The sequence below is a fragment of the Mastigoproctus giganteus genome, chromosome 14 (genome assembly GCF_048544385.1).
Source record: "Mastigoproctus giganteus isolate SK-2022 chromosome 14, ASM4854438v1, whole genome shotgun sequence".
In the NCBI taxonomy this organism is placed as follows: domain Eukaryota; kingdom Metazoa; phylum Arthropoda; class Arachnida; order Uropygi; family Thelyphonidae; genus Mastigoproctus; species Mastigoproctus giganteus.
In genome coordinates this window covers 7,754,961-7,776,825 of record NC_143588.1, presented here as the reverse complement: position 1 = coordinate 7,776,825, position 21,865 = coordinate 7,754,961, and the positions used below count along the sequence as shown (strand labels likewise).

The 21,865-nt window shown below is 38.1% G+C and overlaps 1 protein-coding gene across 1 annotated transcript in view; it reads left to right on the top strand.

Moving 5' to 3' along the window:
* The window catches only part of Rpn9 (regulatory particle non-ATPase 9), a 230,242-nt gene that overhangs the window by 161,570 nt on the left and 46,807 nt on the right, over window positions 1-21,865 (top strand). Inside the window, exon 10 of the mRNA XM_090388956.1 lies at window positions 3,829-3,891. Within this exon, the coding sequence (XP_090245082.1) occupies window positions 3,829-3,891 (63 nt within the window). The remainder of the gene's footprint in view (window positions 1-3,828; window positions 3,892-21,865) is intronic.

Below are 21,865 nucleotides of genomic sequence, written 5' to 3'. Positions count from 1 at the left end.
TCTAGTTGCCTCCCGAACATGCTGGTGTAGAAAACAATCATCCAATAAATCCACAAAAGCCGTGCTAGTGTGTGAGTGACCAACCCACAAATTCCAGTCAATATCTTGGAAATTAAAATTCCCCATTATAAGACTCTCTGATTTACTGGCCCATTCTATTTCCCTGTACAGTATCTTATTATACTCATCAGAGTCATTAGGCCTATAGCACACTCCTACTCTCAATTTTGATTTACCTATGCTTATGTCACACCAAACTGACTCGACACTGCCCTGTCCATCGATGTCGACTGGCTTCACTTCCTTGGATTTTATGTGTTTCTTAACTAATAGCATAACACCTCCTCCCTTCCTATCCTGTCTATCCTTTCTGTAGACGTTGTACTCCCCAAATTGCAGTTCTGCATCCCTTATATCTGTGTGACACCACGTCTCTGATATCCCAACAATATCTGCCTTCGATGTTTTGAGCAATACCCCAAATTCATCAAATTTATTACTAAACTCCTAGCATTGGTGTACACGCAATTCTATTCTTAGCTATCCTAACACAACCTATGTGTTTACTTGTACCGCAATGGCTCCCAGCAGTCTCTGAAATATCCTTCATCTTGTTTTTCAGGCTTCTGCTCATTCTAATAGAAGCAGTGCAAGAATCTCTTTCACCTCTGCCAGTGGCTACTGTTAATCTATTAGTCTTTGTCTCCCCCCAAGCTAGCAGTTTTCCGACCCACCTAACACTGCTTCGATAGCATCTTGCACCCTTTCTGTTTAAGTGTATCCCATCCCTGTAGAAGCAATCTCTCCTGTTAACAAGTACAGTTGAGGCTGAAAAAAATTATACCCCTTGAGCCTTGCACAATCTTTCCAGTGCAGAATTGATCGACAAGACTCTCATCATATACTCCCTCCTATCGTGTCTGGGCAGAATTGCAGACACTTTCAAATTCAACCCTACTTCACGGCATTTTTTCAACAGTGACCTGTACTTGTTAAGTAATTCCGCCGGTCTCCTACTCTTAATATCATTAGTGCCAACGTGTACAACTATATCATCTTTTATGCCCTTAAAAGATGATATCTGCTCTACAACGTCATCAACCTTTGCCCCTGGCAGACATACCCCGGTCCTGTTCCACCTATCCTTTTTACAAAGTATGTTCCCCGTTTCCCTGACAATAGAGTCACCAACAACTACTAGTTCCTGTGGGACCAGCGCATTCTGCCTTGGGGTACTGCCTCTGTGTTACAAGATGACCAAGTGCAAGCTCTGGCGTTGATGTGGGCAGCTGAGAGCTTGATGGGCCCCTCAAACTTGCCCAGAGATCCCTGGGTGTTGCTACCGACTACTTTGCAAATCCCTAGTGTGCACTTTCTTCCCCCATTCTTTTAGGGTATATCCTTGCTGTTATTGAGCTTGGTGGACAATGGGTTGAGTGCAAGACAGAACCATAGTAGGTTGAGGGGCCTCTCCATGAAAGATTCCTTTTCTGATGGTTATGATATTCTCAACCTTGATAGGAGGTGTGTCAGTGTTGTGGTGATTTTATAGATCTTCGGTGTCTCTATCTTCCAGCTGTAGGGCATGGAGCCGAAGGCCTTGCGGTAGTTGATGTAGTCAGTGTACAAATTGCAGTGCTTCTTGTAGGTTTGCTCCATAACTGCAGCGGCAATTGTCAATTGCACCTTTTGCTGTGCAACCATGATGTTATGTCTCTCCAAGTGGGCTGATATATTTCATAGTTATGCAGCTGGTCAGGATTTGGTACATTGTTGGGAGACAGGTGATTTGTCTGTAGTTTTCAGAGTTTGTGATGTCTTCGTCCTTAGCCTTGAAGTAGGTGATTTCTTGTGTCAGACACTATCAGATCTTAATTTCAATAATTACGGTTAAAAGATTAAATTAAATTAATTTTCAAGGTGCCTTATTATCTGGGTGAACTGCTCCGCTATATATATATATAAAATATAATAGTTATGTGTATAAAATATAATTGAAATTAAGAAATTTAAAATTTATATAATGAATAGTAAACACTAATCATTGTTGACCCGACAGAAATGAAAGATATAGAGCTAAAAACTAAAGCAAAAATAAAGCATATGGTATAAGCAGATTTACTGTGTCCAAACCAAAGAAACCATGTGTGGACCTTACTATAGCTGAAAAAGAAATGGAGTTGTGCATAATGTGTAGCTATCTAGTGAGAATTGGAAAGTGGCGATCTGTATGTGTTGGACATGGTTAAAAGTGTGTTAATGTAGTAGTGTCTAGTGAAATAGAAATTGTTCATCAGTCATGCCCAGCTTTAAAATTTAATTTTAATCTTTTAACCGTAATTATTGAAATTAATTGAATAATATAATTGAAATTAAGAAATTTAAAATTTATATAACGCATAGTAAACACTGATCATTGTTGATCCGACAGAGAACGAAAGATATCAAGCTAAAAACTAAAGCAAAAATAAAGCATATGTTATAAGCAGGTTTACCATGTCCAAGCCAAAGAAACCACGTGTGGACCTTACTATAGCTGAAATTTCCAAAATAAGATGCAGTGGACCTGTTTTAGAAGACAAATTTTGGGAAAAAAAGAGATTTTATTGCATTTATTTGAAAGACAAATTTGCATGTCTTGCCAAACAAAGTATCTGTGTAAAATGAAGCTTTTACTTGTCATATAAAGCCGGTAACGTGTCATCACTATGTCATATTATGATTTGAACTTTGACTTTCTTCAAAGAGTGTTTCACATCAAGGACATAACTGATTCCCCTCATTCATCCTGTTAAATTGTGACTTTGTGACTCTGTCCATTTGGTCCACTCTTTATGCAGGATTACTTTAAAGGGTTTGTTAATTGAAATTTACACTGGCAGCAGTTGGCAAAACTTCCTGCAGTTACAAATCCTTTGAGGATATGGATGGGTGAAGTGGTGTTTTTTTTTTTTTTTGCTGATGCCATATAAGCTTGCTTTCTGGCATCATTTGCTACTACTAGAACCAGCTCATATTTAATTCAGGAACCATTATTTTGATTACTTCTACACATGTAATATGAAATTGTCACAAAAAATTGTTTCTGAAAGCCACTTGGACAGTTTGAACATATTATCTCTAGCCACGGCTAAAGCTGATGATCGCTTCATGCACCTAATGTACTTTGGACCGTAAGGCATAAGTGAATTTTAGGCAACAATTTCAAGAACAAAAATGTGTCTTATGGTCCAGAAAATATGGTATTTTACTTCTACCATTAATTAAATTTAATTTTATTTTCATTTATTCTTATTATATGTGACTGGCAGTGTTTTATTGATTATTGGCATAAAGAATTATTTTTGTGCATGTTTATTTAGCCAAATCTGGCCAAATTTAAATCTTATTTTTACATTATTACTAATTTCAAAGCGATGTTACTATGTTATTTAACATTAAAATTCCTAAAGCTAAATCCGAGTAATCAGATTTTCAAAAAATGTTATTAAAAAATGTATAGGGTATATTAGTTTTCACTGCACTTCTGTACAGTGTTCCTTTGATCCTTACACTTAGCCATTAATTTGGCAGACTCTCATCAGTAAGCATGTGCATTACAATCTTTAAATTTTCTTCTTTATTCAAATTCAGTTACTATCTGTCGGGCTTCCTTTATAACAGATGGTAATTAAGCTAAGTAATTATTATTTATGCATTGATGGCTATTGGCCCCCAACAGAGTGCCTGCCAGTGTGCAAAGAGAGTAATTAGATAATATTGTATACTAGTATAATATTAGTATTTATTATTAGCACCTTATACAAAAAAGTTTTTTATTTTTTTTAGCCTGACTTAGCAGCTTGTGAACTATCATTGCGACAGAAAATTTCACTTCTTTGTTTAATGGAGGTTGGTAATTTTTAATGTTTATAATGTACAACTTTTTTTTAATTCTTAAAAGGCTATTAAATTTTCCAGAATGCTTTAATTCTTTTTATTATTAAAATGTGTTCCTCTATAGGTATTCTATACTTAATAACCCTTTTGACCTTGGCCATGAATGGTAGGTTTACTGGGAATCTCTTGTAAAAAATATAACTGACCAGTAAATTCATATACCATACAAAGATTTTTATTTGTTGTTATTGTTATTAATTTTACTGTATGATTATGTTATTAATAGATATTTTTTCCTGATTAAATTTCAGTTTAACATTTAATTCAGAAAACCTGTTAAAATGAAATTTGTTTTACTTGCATGCAGTTGTTTTTACAATCAGGTGTTGTTTCTTTTTAATGTTTATTGCAGTTGACTAATGCAATAATTTTTATTGTGAAGTGTCTGCAAAATTTTTTTTTTTTTTTTTTTTTTTTGTTGTTGTTGCACTCCAACTTTTTAAATGAAAGGCATATTTTCATGCAGTTGTGAATGAAAAGAACACTTTACAACACTTTACATTTTATGAAAATTAATTTTTTTCAATTTAAGTTAAGAGCAAAATTACTCAGAAGTTATAATTTTCCACCATTAGAGCCTTCAAGCTCAAGACTGGAAATGTCTGATGTCAATGACACTAATCAACCCAAAAGACAAGAGAAGTGCAGTGCAGTGAGATGCCAAACTTTCTGGTGATACACTCTCTCTCCACCCAGCCTGTAGGCAAGTTGACCTTTTGTTATCCAAAGATATTTGGAATCCATTGCTGAGACACCAAAAATGGTAAAACGGCTACAATCTGGAGACCTCCTGATTGAAACAACCACCTCAAAACATTGAGTGGCTACTCAAAACAACAACTTTTGGTAGGCTGCCAGTATATGTCACTTCCCACAATACTTTGAATTCGTCCAAAGGTGTCATCAAAGAGTGGGACCTAATTACAGTGTCTGAAGAGGAATTTCTTGAAGAACTGAGCAATCAAAAAGTAATCAGCACCAAATGTATGACTAAAAAAGATGGAAATCTCGTTCCGACATCCATAATCTTAACTTTCAGCACCCCAGAATTGCCATCCTCAGTAAAAGCTGGCTATTTAAGCTGCAGAATTCGGCCTTATATTCCTAATCCCATTCATTGTTTTTAATGTCAGAAATACGGACATTCCCAGCGGGCATGTAGAGGCTATGCCAAATGTCCTATTTGTGGTTCCAAGGAGCATACACAAGCAGATATTCAGTCGCATAAGAACGACTAGCCACGCCTAGTTGTTCTTATGCATCTCACACACACACGAAGCTCTAATTCAACAGCAGCTCAGACAGGTGTAACAATACCACACAGCATATCTCTAGCAACCTGGGTTAAAAGTACACTGTCAAACTCTAGAAAAGATATACCTCAAACTAAAACCAGCGAACCAACCAACACTCTAATCAGCATCCCAACTGACATTCCAATGATCCCACACTGAAAACTAAAGACAGCAAGAAAACTAACTCATCCACAAATACAAATTTGTAGTATGGAAAAAATGTACACAGGTTATGAGGAACCCATACTAGAACTTCACACAAAGGACACCATGGATACTGGACGCCTTACCTTCGCAAAAAAAGATCGGAAAAAATGCTCTTCAAATAAAAAACAGTCAGATGAATCTGACTGTTTTTTATTTGGGGAGCATTTGAGCTAAACCAAAATGATGCACAACATTTTACAGTGGACCTGCAGATGCTTTCGCTGCAACACAGACGTTATTAAAGACCTAATTAACCAATATTCATCAGTTGTCATTTGTCTTCAGGAAACTTACTTACCTCACAAATACCTCCTTCAATAAGGAACTATTGCCTTTATTGAAGAGATCGTAATACAGCAGATGCTTTCCATGGTGGTGTAGCAATCCTGATAAATTCAAAGATCCCAACTAAACATATCCTGTTTCAAACTGAATTAGAAGCTGTTGCTGTACTGATAACTCTTCTATGTCAATAACACTTGTGTCAATCTTTGTACCACCAAACCATAATTATTCTTTAAAAGATCTTGAAGATCTCTTCATGCAGATACCTCCACCTGTCTGTATACTAGGAGATTTTAATGGGCATCACCCCTTATGGGGCAATCCTAAACTAGATAGACATGGTTGACTCATTGAACGCTTTCTAGAGGCACAAAATATCACAATACTCAATACTGGTACACACGCTCACGTACAGCTTCCATATGAACGCACCACAGCACTGGAGAACAAATTGTTCTCTCAATTTGTTCTCCAATGCTGGTCCCAACCATAGAATGATACGTTATAAATGATCCCATGGGCAGTGACCATTTTCTAATCATATGCAACTTTCTATTAGCACAGACGCCTTCAACTAAATCCTGCAGAAAATGGAAATTTGTCCGAGCAAACTGGGAAAAATTTCAGTCGTTGATAAGCAAAAAATCCGTCTCCAGCATATTGATAATGTGACAGCTTACATCACATCTCTTAAAAGTGGCCAAAGACACAATACCATTATCAGATCCTCCAGGCAAAAAGCATTATAATAACTGGTGTAATGAGGAATGCACAAAAACAAAGAAGGCAAAAAATAAAGCCTGGAATTTATTTTGACAACATCCAACCACAGCCAACCTCATTAATTATAAGAAGTTAAGGGCAAAAAGCATGTTTCATACAAAGGCAAGCCAAGAAAAAATCCTGGACATGTTTTGCATCGAGCATTAACAGAAATACCGACACCAAAATAATATGGAAAAATATTATAAATCTTTCTGGTAAGTTTTCTAAGGGGCTTAGAGGGGAACAGGTATCCTGTGTGTTATCAGACACTGGTATCTCTCTATTACAGAAGATTTAGGAGAAGTCTGTTTGGCCTGCCTCCCTAAAATCCACTCATGCACACCTTCTCGATGGTAAGCCCTGTTACGTCACTTAGGTGGCAACGAACATGTAGAGTGGTTTTCTTCAAAGCGCCTGGTCAGCGTGAAGAGGAAAAGACCAAACCCTCAAGCATATGACAGCACAACAAAACAAATGGCCCTCAGTCCCCAGCAGCTTTCACTCTCCCTCTTACGGCAGCGTGAGGATCAGAGTGGAAGCAGAGGGTGCTAAGAATCTCTGGGTACGACCAGGCTGCCATGCATGGAAACTGAACTTGGCCTGTTATAACGTAAGATCACTCATCGGTGAAGACAGGATATTAGAGCTGGAAAAGGAATTAGAAAATGTGAATTGGAATATCATCGGTTTGGCTGAAACAAGAAGAAGAAATTAATCACTTATAAGTTTATCAAGTGGAAATCTGCTGTACGCCAATGGAAACAGTGAAAGGAGTGAAGGTGGAGTTGGGTTTCTGGTCCATAAAGATTTTAAAAACAACATTTTGGAATTCAGAAGTACATCACTAAGGGTGTCAAAACTAATACTCAAGATTTCTAAGAGGTACAAGCTAAAGATTATAATGATTTATGCCCCAACATCGAGCCACGATGATGAAGAGGTTGAAGAAATGTACACCGAAATTGAGAGTCTTCTAGATGAGCAGAAAACCCACTACACTATTATTATGGGAGACTTCAATGCTAAGGTTGGAAAAAGGCAAAACAGCACAGAAAGGAGAACTATAGGAAATTTTGGAATTGGTGAAAGAAATGAAAGAGGTGAAAGATTTGTGGAATTTGCAGAATCTCAAGGACTGTCAGTAATGAACTCTTTTTTTCAAGAAAAGGGTGAACAGAAAGTGAACATGGAAGAGTCCAAATGGATTAACTACTAATGAAATCGACTACATCCTCACTAACAGAATATATATTGTGAATGATGTTACCGTCCTGAATAAGGTAAATGTTGGAAGTGATCACAGAATAATAAGATGCACACTTGATATAGATGTAGGAAAGGAAAGGAAAAAACTGACTCGAGTAAATAATACAAAGGTCTTTGAGATAACAGAAGAGGAGAAAAAGCAGTATGTACTGGAACTTAAGAACAAGTTTGAGCTTCTGCAGACTGCTCAGGACCAAGATATCGATGAGGAATATTACAACTTTCTGAAAGTGATAAAGCCCAAGAAACCTATAGGGAAAAAGAAATCCAAAGAAGAAAAAATTTGTCAAGAAACACTTGTCATGATGAACCGAAGACGACAAATGAAAAGCAAGAAAAACACTGACAGGGAGAAAATCGAGTATACTGAGTTATGCAAAGCCATTAGAAAGAGACTCAGAGAGGACATAAGAAGTTTTAACACAAGAAAAGTAGAACAAGCATTAAGGGAAAACAAAGGATTTAAATCAGCAGCCATGAGCAGTAATACAGAAAGACAAATGATACTGAAACTGAAGAATAGCGATGGTGTACTTATAAACAGCAGAGAAGGCATAATCCAAATAGCAGAAGACTACTATAGAGAATTATACAAGGAGCAGGGGAATGATGCTAGCAGTGGGGAAGATGGATTGCAAAGTAGCAACACATACGACATACCCGATATTCTTCCTGATGAGATAGAACATGCATTGAAGAAAATGAAGAATCAGGAAGCCCCAGGGGAAGATGAAGTTACTGTAGAGTTGTTAAAGTTGGGAGGAAGAGACATAACACAAAAACTGGCAAGGCTCTTCACAAAGTGCATTAGAAAAGGTGTGATGCCTAAGCAGTGGAATAATGCAATCATAGTTTTGCTGCTTAAGAAAGGAGATAAATCAGAAATTGGAAATTATAGACCAATTAGCTTGTTATCTCACATCTACAAGTTGTTCATAAGGGTCATTACTAACAGATTAGAAAGAATACTTGATGAGAATCAACCGAAAGAGCAAGCTGGCTTTAGGACAGGATTCTCAACCATGGATCACCTTCACGTAATATCACAGCTAATGGAGAAAGCAAATGAATATAAAACACCATTATGCCTGGCATTTGTGGATTATGAAAAGGCATTTAACTCCATACAGCATAAGGCAATGTTTTGGGCACTGCAAAGACAAGGCATAAATACCCCATATATTATCATTTTGAAGAAAATATATGAGAGTGCTACCTCCTTTATTAGACTAGACAAAGACAGTAGGAAATTTAAAATTTAGAAAGGAGTTCGACAAGGAGACACAATATCTCCGAAGCTGTTTACTTACTGCTGCCCTTGAGGAAGCTTTCAGAAGATTAGACTGGTCGCAGAAAGGAGTCAATGTGAACGGAGAGTACCTAAACCATTTACGATTTGCAGATACAGCCACGATCCCAAAGAATTAGAGGAAAATCTTAATCAGTTATGCACAGTTAGTAAGGATTTTGGACTAAAGATGAATATGGCTAAAACAAGTAATGATGAACAAGTATGCCACGGAAAGGGAAATAATGATTGAAGGAGCAGTAATTGAAAAGGTGGAGTCATATACTTATCTGGGACAAGTTATTAACTGTAATAATGATAAATGGCTGGAAGTCAAGAGAAGAATAAATTTTGGATGGATAGCATTCAGGAAATATAGTCACATACTGAAGAGCAATATCCCAGTTTGTCTGAAACGTAAAATAATGAACCAATGTGTACTCCCCACCATGACTTATGGAAGTGAAACTTGGGCACTCACCAAAAGAATGGAAGAGAAGCTGAGAACTACACAGCGAAGAATATAACGAATTATATTGGGAATCAGACTGTTAGATAAGAAGAGAAACACATGGATTAGGCAACAAACTCAAGTAAAGGACATTCTTATCAAAACTAAAGAACTAAAATGGTCTTGGGTAGGACACATAGCTCGAAGACATGATGACAGATGGACTAAGAAAATAACAGAATGGTATCCAAGAGGAGCTAGAAGAAAACCTGGAAGACAAAGGCGGAGATGGATAGATGAAATTCATGAGTTTGTGGGTAGTAAATGGATGGCCAGTGCTCAAAACAGAAGGAACTGGAAAGTTGCTGGAGAGGCCTTCATCCTGCAGTGGATTGAAAATGGCTGATGATGATGATGATGAAGTTTTCTACCACACCTCCAATCCTTTCCTGGAGCAGGTAAGATCTATCCAGTCCCTCAGACATTGCTAATGCTTTGGGCAATATTTTGTTAATCTCAGCAGCATCAGCCTATACGACATCATTCCAACGAATTAAAAACACTACAGAAAAGCATGCTATTAACTTTCACTCTGCCCGCCTTCTTCCATATAACAAACCTCTGCAATTTTCTGAACTTCTGCATGCCATTAAAACAGCCCACAATGGTGCTGCCAGGCCAGATGCTATTTATTATGTAATGCTACAACATCTTGATGACAAAGCTTTGCACTTGCTCTTGGTTTTTTACAATCATATATATTTTGGCATCACTCTACAGTTTTGCCATTCATAAAGCCTGGAAGAGATCCAACCAATCCTCATAGCTATAGACTAATATCTCTCTCAAGCTGCCTCAGCAAAATCCTGGATCATTGAGTCTGAACATCTAATGAGCCATAGTCAATATGGCTTTCGTCCAAATAGGTTGTGCATGGATCTCATGGTGAAAGCTGAATTCGCCATTCATAATGCCTTTGTTAAGCATGAACACCTAGTAATGGTTTCAATAGATATAGAGAAGGCTTTTGACACCACCTGGTGGCATGACATAGCATTCTTAGTGAACTTTACTCTCTTGGTTTGTGGGGCAACCTTCCTATATTTGTTCAAAACTTTCTACATACAGTCAGTAGTAAAAAAGGCCTACGTGCTCTGGATTCATTACGAAAATTTTATTTTGTTTCTCAGAGGAAACTAAACTAGAATTACAATTAATAAGCTTTCGGCTGGGAGGCAGCCTTCTTCAGATTGAATACATGAATGGCAGTCGGAATAGAGATGGCACTGCCAGGATGGTGCGTGAGGCGTGTGGTTAATTGTTTGTTGATGTTTGTGGCTGTGACATGTGGTGACGTGGCCAGCGTTTGTCTATGGATAGAATTACTGCCTCTGTGATGGGGTTAACTTGGCAACCACTGTTCCTGTTCAAAGAGGCATCCGAGCATTTTATATTTAACGATTTCAACCAGGTGCGCTTTAGGTAATGGTGGGACTTGTCCACAACCACGACATCGTGGTGTGGGTCGATGTCGTGGCGGGTTGTCCAGACATGCTCGGCGGTAGCTGAGTGTTCTACATCTGCCAAACGGATCGCGCTTTTATGTTCTGAGAGACGTTTCTCGAGTCGACGTACAGTCTCTCCAAAGTAGCAGCTGGTGCAGTCACGGCAAGAGATGCGATAGACCAAACCGCTCTGTAGAAGAGTGGGGACGGGTGTTTTTACGTTGGAGATAAGAGAACGCAGTTTCTTCCCTGGGAGTTGGATGCACTTTATCCCATATGATTTTAGGATTCTACCGATCTGTTGTGACAGGTTGGGGTAGTATGGGATAAATGCCCTCGTGGATTACTCGTCACTGTTGGCGTTGCTGTTGGCCGTCACATTGTCCGCGTGCCTGTAGATCACACCTGTCAGTCAAGGACGTCGATGGGATAGCCACACCTCGTAAGGTCTACTTTGACTCTGGTGATCTCTTTGCGTCTTTCATCTGCGGAGCTGGAGTGTGTCCAGGCGCGAGTTAGCAAGGTTCGGGCAGTAGAGAGGAGGTGGCCCTGCGTGTGTGCTGACCGGAAGTTGGTAAATTGGCCAGCACACATAGGTTTGCGATAAACTGTCGTCTTCAAGCATGTCTTCGCGCCGGACAAGTGTATCTAGGTATGGTATAGAGTTGTTCGACTCCAGCTCAATCTTAACTTTATGAAGGGCAATAGTGAGTTGAGGTGGGTTAGGAGTCGTTGACCTGAGACTCTAGGGATGACAACGAACACATCGTCTACATAGCGACACCAGAAGGCGATGTGATCTGGCGCGTGTGTAAACGCACGTCCCTCTAACTCCTCCATCACGATGTTTGCTGTGACAGAGCTGACAGGGGAACCCATGGCTGTGCCATGTATCTGCTGGTAGATCGAGTCGTTAAACATGATTGCACCCCCTGTTAAGCACAGTCTGAGGGCGGCGGAAATGTCATCAGGCGTCAGCCTAGTTCTGTCGCTAAGGGTTTCATCGTTGTCCAAGAGTTGTTTTGCACAGGAGATGGCAAGTTCCACTGGGATGGAGGTAAATAGTGATATTACATCGAATGAAGCCATGACTTGATCTTGTGAGATGGATATAGAGTGGATCCTTTCTATGAACTCAACACTGTTGGAGACGGTGTAGATGGTCTTGCCAACTAGAGGAGAAAGAAGTCTCGAGACAAACTTGGACAGCTCGTAAGTCGGTGATCCACAGCAGGATACAATTGGTCTTAGTGGTGTGTCTTCTTTGTGCACCTTCGGCAGGCCGTAAAACCGTGGGATCTGACACCCGGAGGCACGGAGGTGATTACGGGTTGACTGTGTGATTTTTTTCTTGTTTCAGCCAGCTGTTGATGAGGATATTCACTCTCTATTCCAACTGCCATTCATGTATTCAATCTGAAGAAGGCTGCCTCCCTGAGAAACAAAATAAAATTTTCGTATACAGTCAGTCCTCGTATAGCACGATAGTTATGTTCCTAGAAACCCTCATGCAATGTAAAATCGTGCAATATAAACAACAGGCCCTATGGGAAAAATAGGGTTAGGTGCCAACCACCCAAGATTGAACACACATTTGTAACCAAAACATTACCAAACACAATAAATAGTCGTAATAAAATACGTAAGTATTTTATTATGACTATTACGTAATAAAATATTGCTAATGCTTTCACTTCTATCGTAAGCAAACTTGTTTTTTGTTTGATTTTCTATCCAAACAGATAACAGCTGTTCCATCTCTTCCAATTCTTTGTCTTAATTACACTTTGAGTTGTTCGTGCTAAGAAAGTTGTTTCTATTTTCTCTGCATTCTTTGTAATTCTCGGCGTTGCCTCATTTAGGTCTGTAGCACGTGCAATGTCACATGGTCTTTCATTTCACTCAAAGCGTTTCATAATTTCATATTTTTTCTCTATCAACAGAGGTGAACTGGCCATAAGCCTTACCGGGGAAACCCTGGTGGGCTGGATGCCGCTGTGATTTTGGCCATAAACCATAGTATGAGACCACTATAAATTTTCCCGGGTAAGAATTTTTGACCCAGTCTGCCTCTGTTTATCGATATTGCTTTTCTTTTTCTCTCTGAATCTATTGTGTCTTCACCAGGTGCTTCCTTTTCACACCTTTTAAGTATTTTACTCATTTTTAGGGTATAAAGCACAATTACAAAACGAGGAGGCACACTTGATACACATAAACAATGCTGGCGCGTGTAGCAACTGAATAAACAACGCCGTAAAGGCGGAGATACACTATTAACACCTCACATTTCTAAGAGTTACTACCATAAAACAATAAAATTCCAGTTGCGTTTCTGCTAGTGGAATCTGTTATAAACTGATAGTAAACTCGATCTAATTGCATTTGCGATAATACCGATAGCTGGAATTGTGTTGGTTTTTACGTTATTATGGTGAAATGTGTTTCCCCTTCACTGATATAAAAAACATAAATACATTTTCAGAATCTTCTCTTCATTGCTATCGTGTTGCATGTGGTTGGGGTGATTCTGCGTTCGACTGCCATTTCTTGTAAACACAAAGGCGAATCGTGCATAAGCGAATTCGGTTCGTGTTATATAAGATATTGTTCCCCTATTTATAAATCGTGTATGATCGAATTCGTGTAGTGTAAACACGTGTTATACGAGGACTGACTGTACTAGATCATTTCAAGTTTGATACCAACATGCTCTCTCAGCAATGTTCATTCAGGAAGGTGTCCCACAGGAATCTGTACTGAGTGCCACTCTTTTTGCTCTTAGAATAGATTTTATCACTAAACAGCTTCCAAATACAGTTCAAACCTACCTTTATGCAGATGATCTTTCCATCTCCTGCCATTCCCAAAACATGAGAACCATTGAACGACAGCTTCAGATGTCATTTAATAAAATAAAATGGTGGGCCAGCATCAATGGCTATCGACTCTCACAGCAAAAAACAGTTGCTGTCCATTTTTGTAATGACACAAACTTCATCCGAATCCTGAACTTCAAATTTCTAATGTCTCAATAACATTTAGATTTCTAGGATTAACCCTTGACAACAAGTTAAATTTCCTAAATCATTTTAAAAATATACATACTTTCCTGTCTAAAAAAGTTAAACATACTCTTAAACTAAACTTGATCCGTTATTGTTAAACTTTATCCGCAATAAAATGGGGTGCAGATGATACCTAACTTAGGTTATACAGGGCGTTAATCAGATCTTGTCTCGATTATGGTGCTACCCTCTATGATTCTGCCGGAATGAGTGCATTATGCTGGCTTGACCCCATTCAGCACAGTGCTTTGAGGATTGCACTTGGTGCATTCAGAATGTCGCCCACACATAGCCTCTACATTGATGCCCACGAGCCCCCAATAACTTTACATAGAAAAACACTGCTACTAAAGTACGCTGTTAAGATACAAAGTTGTACCTCGCATCCCATTCAGTCATACCTTTTCAATCCACCTTTAGAAAACCTCTACAGAAATAAACCTAGCATAATAAAACCAGCTGGCCTTCACCTTCTTGAACTTTTGCAGATTTGGAATGTTTCCATCCACTCTGTACAACAGATAGCAACTTGCTCTCAACCACCATTGGCTGTTCCTTCTGTACTGATCTGTGCCAATGGGGAAAGAATATTTTAAAAGCATCAAATGTTAGACAACTTTATGCAGCTTACACTCAAAGATATACTGATTTTTCTCCAAAATATACAGATGGCTCTAAATCTAAAGCAAATGTTGGAGCAGCCACAGTGTTTCCAAATACCACTATTTCAGCAACCCTTCTATCTGAACTGTCTTCTCAGCTGAATTATATGCAATCAGACTAGCTTTAGAAAATCTGTGTTCTGACTCTTTGAAATCTGTTATTTAAACTGATTCCCTCAATTCAATCATGGCACTATCTAATTCCTCAGATATAGTTCATCCTTTTCTAGATGAAATTAGAAGCTGATTGCTAGAAAGTCAGGGAATGACCACCGCATATCCCCAGAGCAATATGGCCTTAGTTGCTAATGCTCCTAAAAACCAAATAACAAACAAACAAACGATTGCTAGAAATTGAAGAACGCCATCAACTAGCTGCCTTCTGTTGGATTCCAGCACATTCTGTTTTGGGAAATGAACTGGCTGATAAAGCTTCAAAAAACTCATCCACCTTAGATTTAACCATTCATGCTGCATGCCTATCAGAATGGACAGCACTCTGGCACTCTCAGACTAATAATAAACTCTTTCAATTTAAACAGGATCCAAAAATTTGGTGCTCCAGTGTCTGTACATCAAGACGAGAAGTAGTCCTTTCAAGAGCAAGAATAGGTCATACCCATCTGACCCACCTTCATTTACTCACAGGAGATGATCCACCACAGTGCCCACATTGTTCTATAATCTGATTGTGAAACATTGTGATTGACTGCCCCTATTATAAAGAAGACAGAACCTCAACCTTGCTATCATTGGTTAACCTTGGTAAACCAATAATGCTAGAGAATCTGATTGGATAAAATTACTCCTGCTGGTGATGTAATGTCATATTAGTCCTAATCGTACAACAGAATATTAGTGATTGCATTAACAGATGTGCAAATGATGTTTGTTGAATGAAAACAGATCTCTCAAAAGTGAAGAATTAGAATTGATTCAAAATACAATCATTTCCTTTTTAAGTTTAAAGAGAGATAAAAGTACATGCCTTTTTTTCCACAGAGAAACCTTGGTCTTCTTTATAAATTGACAACAAATAAAATAATACTCAAGGTAGTTACCTACTAAGTTGAAACAACTGGTTGGAGCAAATCTGTCAATGCTACTTTGACTGATCTCTTCCCAAGGGATAATACTAAGTTGGAATCTGACCTTTAAAGGCAGATTAAGATTGATATTATTAGTTTGTTCTCAGGAAATTGAGGAGTAACAGACATTTGGTATGTACTTCCTTGAAGCCCAATTTAAGAGTTTTACTGTAGAAAGAATGTTCTGTATGTAATCACCATTAATTAATTTTAATTTATTATTTAATTTTCATGTTGTTGATCCTTATTGTAATCATCTGTGATATTGAACCAGTATTTAATAATGAAAATAAGCTAAAAGTCACAACTTATGTACTTGATGAAATTGATTGCTATCTTAAGTATTAATATTTTTGTCTTAATAGATTTATCTCCTGTGCAGTGAATTTCTCATGAAACAGTCAAACGGTAGTGTGTATTGAAAGTTTTAGCATTATGTAATGAAATTAGGCCCCAAGTAGCTGAGGTGGACAAGCAAGAATACAGTTATGCACATTCAAATGGATTGTGTGACTGCTGAGCATGACTAATGATTGTGTTTATTGTTGAAATGATTAATTGTAAACTTCAGTGACTTAGTGGTCATACCTGAGTATAAACAGGATGATTTTCATGAGAAGCACCACCAAGTGACAGTGGGAGAATAAAAATACAGTTTGAAAAAAAAAAAAAAAAAAAAAAATATATATATATATATATATATATATATATATATAGTGAGAGATCTTTAAAAAAAAAACAAAATAAAACAATTGTAGATTCTTAAGCATGAGTGATATTATTGGTAGTGGAAAGTGATGCAAGCTTATACAGCATTAGCAAAAAAAAAAATCCCTTCCCATATCACTTGCCCATCCCATGTAACCATTTGTTTTGGGTATATCCATACTTGCTAATGTGTAAGCTATTACAGTAATACCCCGAAGTTACGCGATAGGTGGGTCCGACGAAAATCGCTTAAGTCGAATTCGCGTAAGTTGGGGTACAACTTTGCATATAAATACATATAAATTTTGTTTAATTGGGACTAAGGACTAACAAAAACACTAGTTTAAAAGAAAAATATTTAATAAAATTGCAGTTATTTATACATATTAATACAAATTATGTATTAAAAAAAATAAATGAGTTACGTAAAAAAGTTATTTCGATGTCGATGGCTTCATAAAATCTAACAAATTCGTCTGACGACACAGCGCCTTCTTTTTTTTATGCAGAATTTCTTCGTAGCAAGCTAATAATTTTTTATTCCTTGCTTTGTAGCTATAATGCGTTCTTCGTTGGGGTCTGTTTTCCAAAATTTTTAAGCCATTTTCAATTGACCTGAGACCTGTCAAGCTTGCAATTGTCATGTGCTCTTCTGGTGGAACTGGGTCCGAAGTGTCGGATACTTCAGTGACGTTTTGCTCACGCATCTCTATGAGTTCATTCATTGTCAGCTCCTCACTATGTGAATCCATCAGCTCGTTGACATCATCACCATTGACTTCCAAATCTAATTGCCTGGCAAGATTAACAGCTTCTTCTATCACATGAGCGACATGATCAGTTTCTGGCGTTGTTTTCGTCTCGTTTTTGAAAAAAAATGGACAAAGTTTCTTCCTGACACCATTCAATGTTTTTTTGTGAATTTCATCCCAAGATTCTTCAATGATTCTTATGGCATCTAAAAGATTGAATTGTTTCCAAAAGTCTTTAACAGATACCTCACTATTTTGTCTCATAGCTTCATTCAGACGTGCAAACGAATGCCTCGTGTAGTAGGCCTTGAATGTTTTGATGACTCCCTGGTCCATCGGTTGAAGCAAGCTGGTTGTGTTTGGAGGCAAAAACACAACTTTCACACGTCGGTCGAAATTAATTAGGGTGCCAGGAGGGTGACCGGTTGCATTGTTAATAAGAAGGATCAATTTAAATGGAATCTGTTTAGACTTGCAATAACGTTCGACTTCGGGTATGAAGTGGTGACCAAACCAGTTCTCAAAAACGGAAGCTGTCACCCAAGCTTTATGATTTGACATCCAAATCACTGGTAAGCTAATTTTAGATATATTTTTTAAAACTCTTGGGTTTTCGGAGCGATACATTAAGAGAGGTTTTAACTTGCAGTCACCAGCTGCATTCCCGCCGACCATCATTGTCAATCGGTCTTTGGAAACCTTAAAGCCTGGAAAGTTTTTTTTTTTATTCGTGAAAAGATGTAATTTCCGACAAAAGTTGAGCACGAATTCGAATGCACACATATAAATATGACAGTTGGAATGCAAATTCTTGTATATGTGTGCAGCTCATGCAGCAGCAAAGTTGAATTTTGTTCATTCACTCTCCGCCGTCGCACCGTATATCGATAGCATATGAAAAACGACCTTGAGGATAGTGGGTGGCAGTGTTGCCAAGCGAAAAAATCAAGAACCGCGTAACTCCAAGTTCGCGTAAGTCGGGGTATTACTGTATATTATAGTTTTTCATTGACTTTATTCAAATTACCCACCTCTACAAATATCAGGTGGAAATTTGTTCCAACAATCAACTACCCACTGGCTGAAAGCAAATACTTAAAAGCAATAGGGTAAATGAAATGAGAAGATGACATAGCTTATGTCCCCCACCACTGATGCTACATATTAGCATTAGTAGAGGCATATAGTGCCAGAAAGCAAGCTTAATACAACTTCAGCAAAAAAAAAAAAAAAAAACCTTCACATTTCACCCATCTGTTCATTCCAAATTTTTTTTATCTAGTTCTGCCTTGGATTTATTTAAGCTGTCGACTTCCACAACAACAACATAGGAAGTTTGTTCCTGCAATCAACCACATGTTGGCTAAAGGCAAATTTCTGCACATCTATTCTACAACTGTTTCCTCAATTTGAATTTATGTCCCCGATTAATCTGCTCAAGAGGAAGGCCAGTAAGGCTCCTGGAGTTGATGGAATATACCCTATAATCTTAAATGAGGCGGCAAGTGAGTGCATTGAACCATTGAGGCTAATTATGCGAGCATCACTAGACTCTGGGAAGATTCCCTTGGTTTGGAAAAGTGCCAGTGTATCTCCCATACATAAGGGTGGCTCTAAGAGTGAAGTGGGAAATTATCGACGTCAGTCTGACTTCATTGATAGGGAAAATCATGGAGGCAATGATCAAGGGTGGAATTAAGGATCATTTGGATAGAATTGAAATTCTCAAGGATACTCAGCATGGTTTTATAAAGGGAAAATCATGTTTAACAAATCTGGTTCGCTATTTTGAAAGGGTCACTCACGAGCTCGATTTACGGAATAATTTTGACATTGTTGATTTAGATTTCAGCAAAGGTTTTGACTCAGTCCCACATGAGCGGTTGCTTTATAAGCTAGAACAGGTTGGAATCACTGGGAAAATCCTTAGATGAATAGCAGGATGGCTTCAGGGCAGGAGGCAGAGGGTTGTGATAAATGGCTATTCCTTAGATTGGATTGATGTAAGAAGTGGGATTCCCCAAGGATCAGTATTAGGACCACTGTTGTTTTTAATTTTCATAAACGACATCGATGATGGGATAGAGGGCGTGATGTTTAAATTTGCAGATGATGTTAAAATTGATAGAATAATTAATGATCACTGTCAACCTGAGCTTCACAGAGAGACCTAGATAGCCTTCAGGAATGGTCAGAAAAATGGCAGCTATGCTTTAATCCAACAAAGTGTAAGGTATTACACCTGGGAAACAGTAATCCCAAAATAACTTATTCACTTAGTGGAGTTCAACTAAACCCAGTACTGGAGGAAAGTGACTTGGGTGTTACGATATGGTCAGACATGAAATTCTCTGAGCATTGTAAACAGGTTGCAAGGAAGGACCATGGTGTCCTATCGATGTCTATCGAACTTTTGCAAGTAGAGATAGGGACGTGATAATCCCATTATATAAGGCTTTTGTTAGACCACACTTGGAATACTGTGTTCAAGTATGGAGACCGCACCTAAAGAAAGACATCGAGCTTCTTGAAAGGGTGCAAAGACGGGTAACTCACCTGGTGAGATCGACAAAAGGGGTCTTTATGAAGAAAGACTTCGAATATGTGGGTTGCAGAGTTTGGAAACTAGACATCTTAGAGGAGATTTGATTGAGGTGTTTAAGGCTCTGAGAGGCATCAGTAAAATGAATGAGGACGCAATTTTCAAGATTATAAATTATGCTAGAACTAGGGGACATAAATTCAAGTTACGGGAGAAAATGTTTAGATTGGACTGCAGGAAGTTTTATTTTAGCCAGCGAGTTATAAATTACTGGAATAAGTTGCCTACATGGGTGGTAGAGACTGACAGTTTGGGTAAATTCAAAGGTCATCTGGGTAGTACATTTGGGTGAGGGAAGCGCATAGGATGATATGTTTAATTTCCTTTTCTTTTATTAATTATTATTAATTTTTTATTTTATTTTATTTTTTATCATTGTTTTATTCGTTTTTTTTTTTGGCTGGTGCAGGATAAACCATAGGCTTTCTTGCACCATGCGGCCAATACTAATACTAATCCCATTATCATTAAGCTTACTGAAACCATTCAAGGCCTTATATATCTCAGTCAGATCACCTTGAAGGTGCCTAGTCTCCAGACATTAGCAAATGTAATTAGCAAATCTTAAGAGAAACCCTTTGTTCCATTCACTAATCTCGTTGCCCTTCTCTATACTTGTTCCAGCAGCTCTATTCTGAATGATAAAGATTGAAAGTCAGACCTGTGATAAGAGAATACTATAAACTTTAATGTTGATGTCACTTTAATAGATATTTTAATTTTTAAGTTGTGCTTAATAATTATTGTATTTGTTCCAGCAGCTCTACATTCCTAAAATTAGACCTCCAGACCTGTATGCAGTACTCAAGGCTACCCATTGCTTTATACAAGGGGATAATATAAGGCCTTATATATCTCAGTCAGATCACCTTGAAGGTGCCTAGTCTCCAGACATTAGCAAATGTAATTAGCAAATCTTAAGAGAAACCCTTTGTTCCATTCACTAATCTCGTTGCCCTTCTCTATACTTGTTCCAGCAGCTCTATTCTGAATGATAAAGATTGAAAGTCAGACCTGTGATAAGAGAATACTATAAACTTTAATGTTGATGTCACTTTAATAGATATTTTAATTTTTAAGTTGTACTTAATAATTATTGTATTTGTTCCAGCAGCTCTACATCCTTCCTAAAATTAGACCTCCAGACCTGTATGCAGTACTCAAGGCTACCCATTGCTTTATACAAGGGGATAATCACTGCCTTATCCCCACTAGCAAAATTCCTGTATATCATTGACAACACCCTATGAGCTGCTCTGACCACTTGTCTGCAATGCTCATAGAAAATTTCATATCTGACTGTACAATTACCCACAGGTCTTTTTGATTCTCCACCACCCTAAATATAATACCTCATAGTTGGTAGGTTACTCAGGGGAGAGGTACCCATAGACTGGAAATGTGCAAATGTGACCCCAATTCACAAAGGAGGATCAAAGGCTGACACAAGTAATTATAGACCTGTGAGCTTAACTTCTGTTCCAGGAAAATTAATGGAGGCACTGGTTAAAGAAGCACTGCAGGATCATTTAGACAAGACTTCAGTTATAACTCAGACACAGCATGGTTTTGTTAAGGGGAAGTCTTGCCTAACCAACTTGATTGGATACTATGATGCAGTCACAAAAGAACTGGATGCAGGGAATAACTTTGATATTATTTACTTGGATCTTAGAAAGGCTTTTGATACTGTTGCACATGGAAGACTGCTACACAAATTGGAGCAGTGTGACATTGGAGGCAAATTGCTGCTATGGATAAAGGGGTGGTTGAGGGGGAGAAGACAGAGAGTGGTAATCAATGGACACTGCTCATCGTGGACTGATGTTATTAGTGGAGTCCCTCAGGGCTCAGTGTTGGGTCCATTATTGTTTTCTGTATTTATAAATGATATTGATGATGGTATATCGGGCTTAATGTCCAAGTTTGCAGACGATACAAAGGTTGGCAGGGTTGTCAAGGACACTACTGACACTATGCTGCT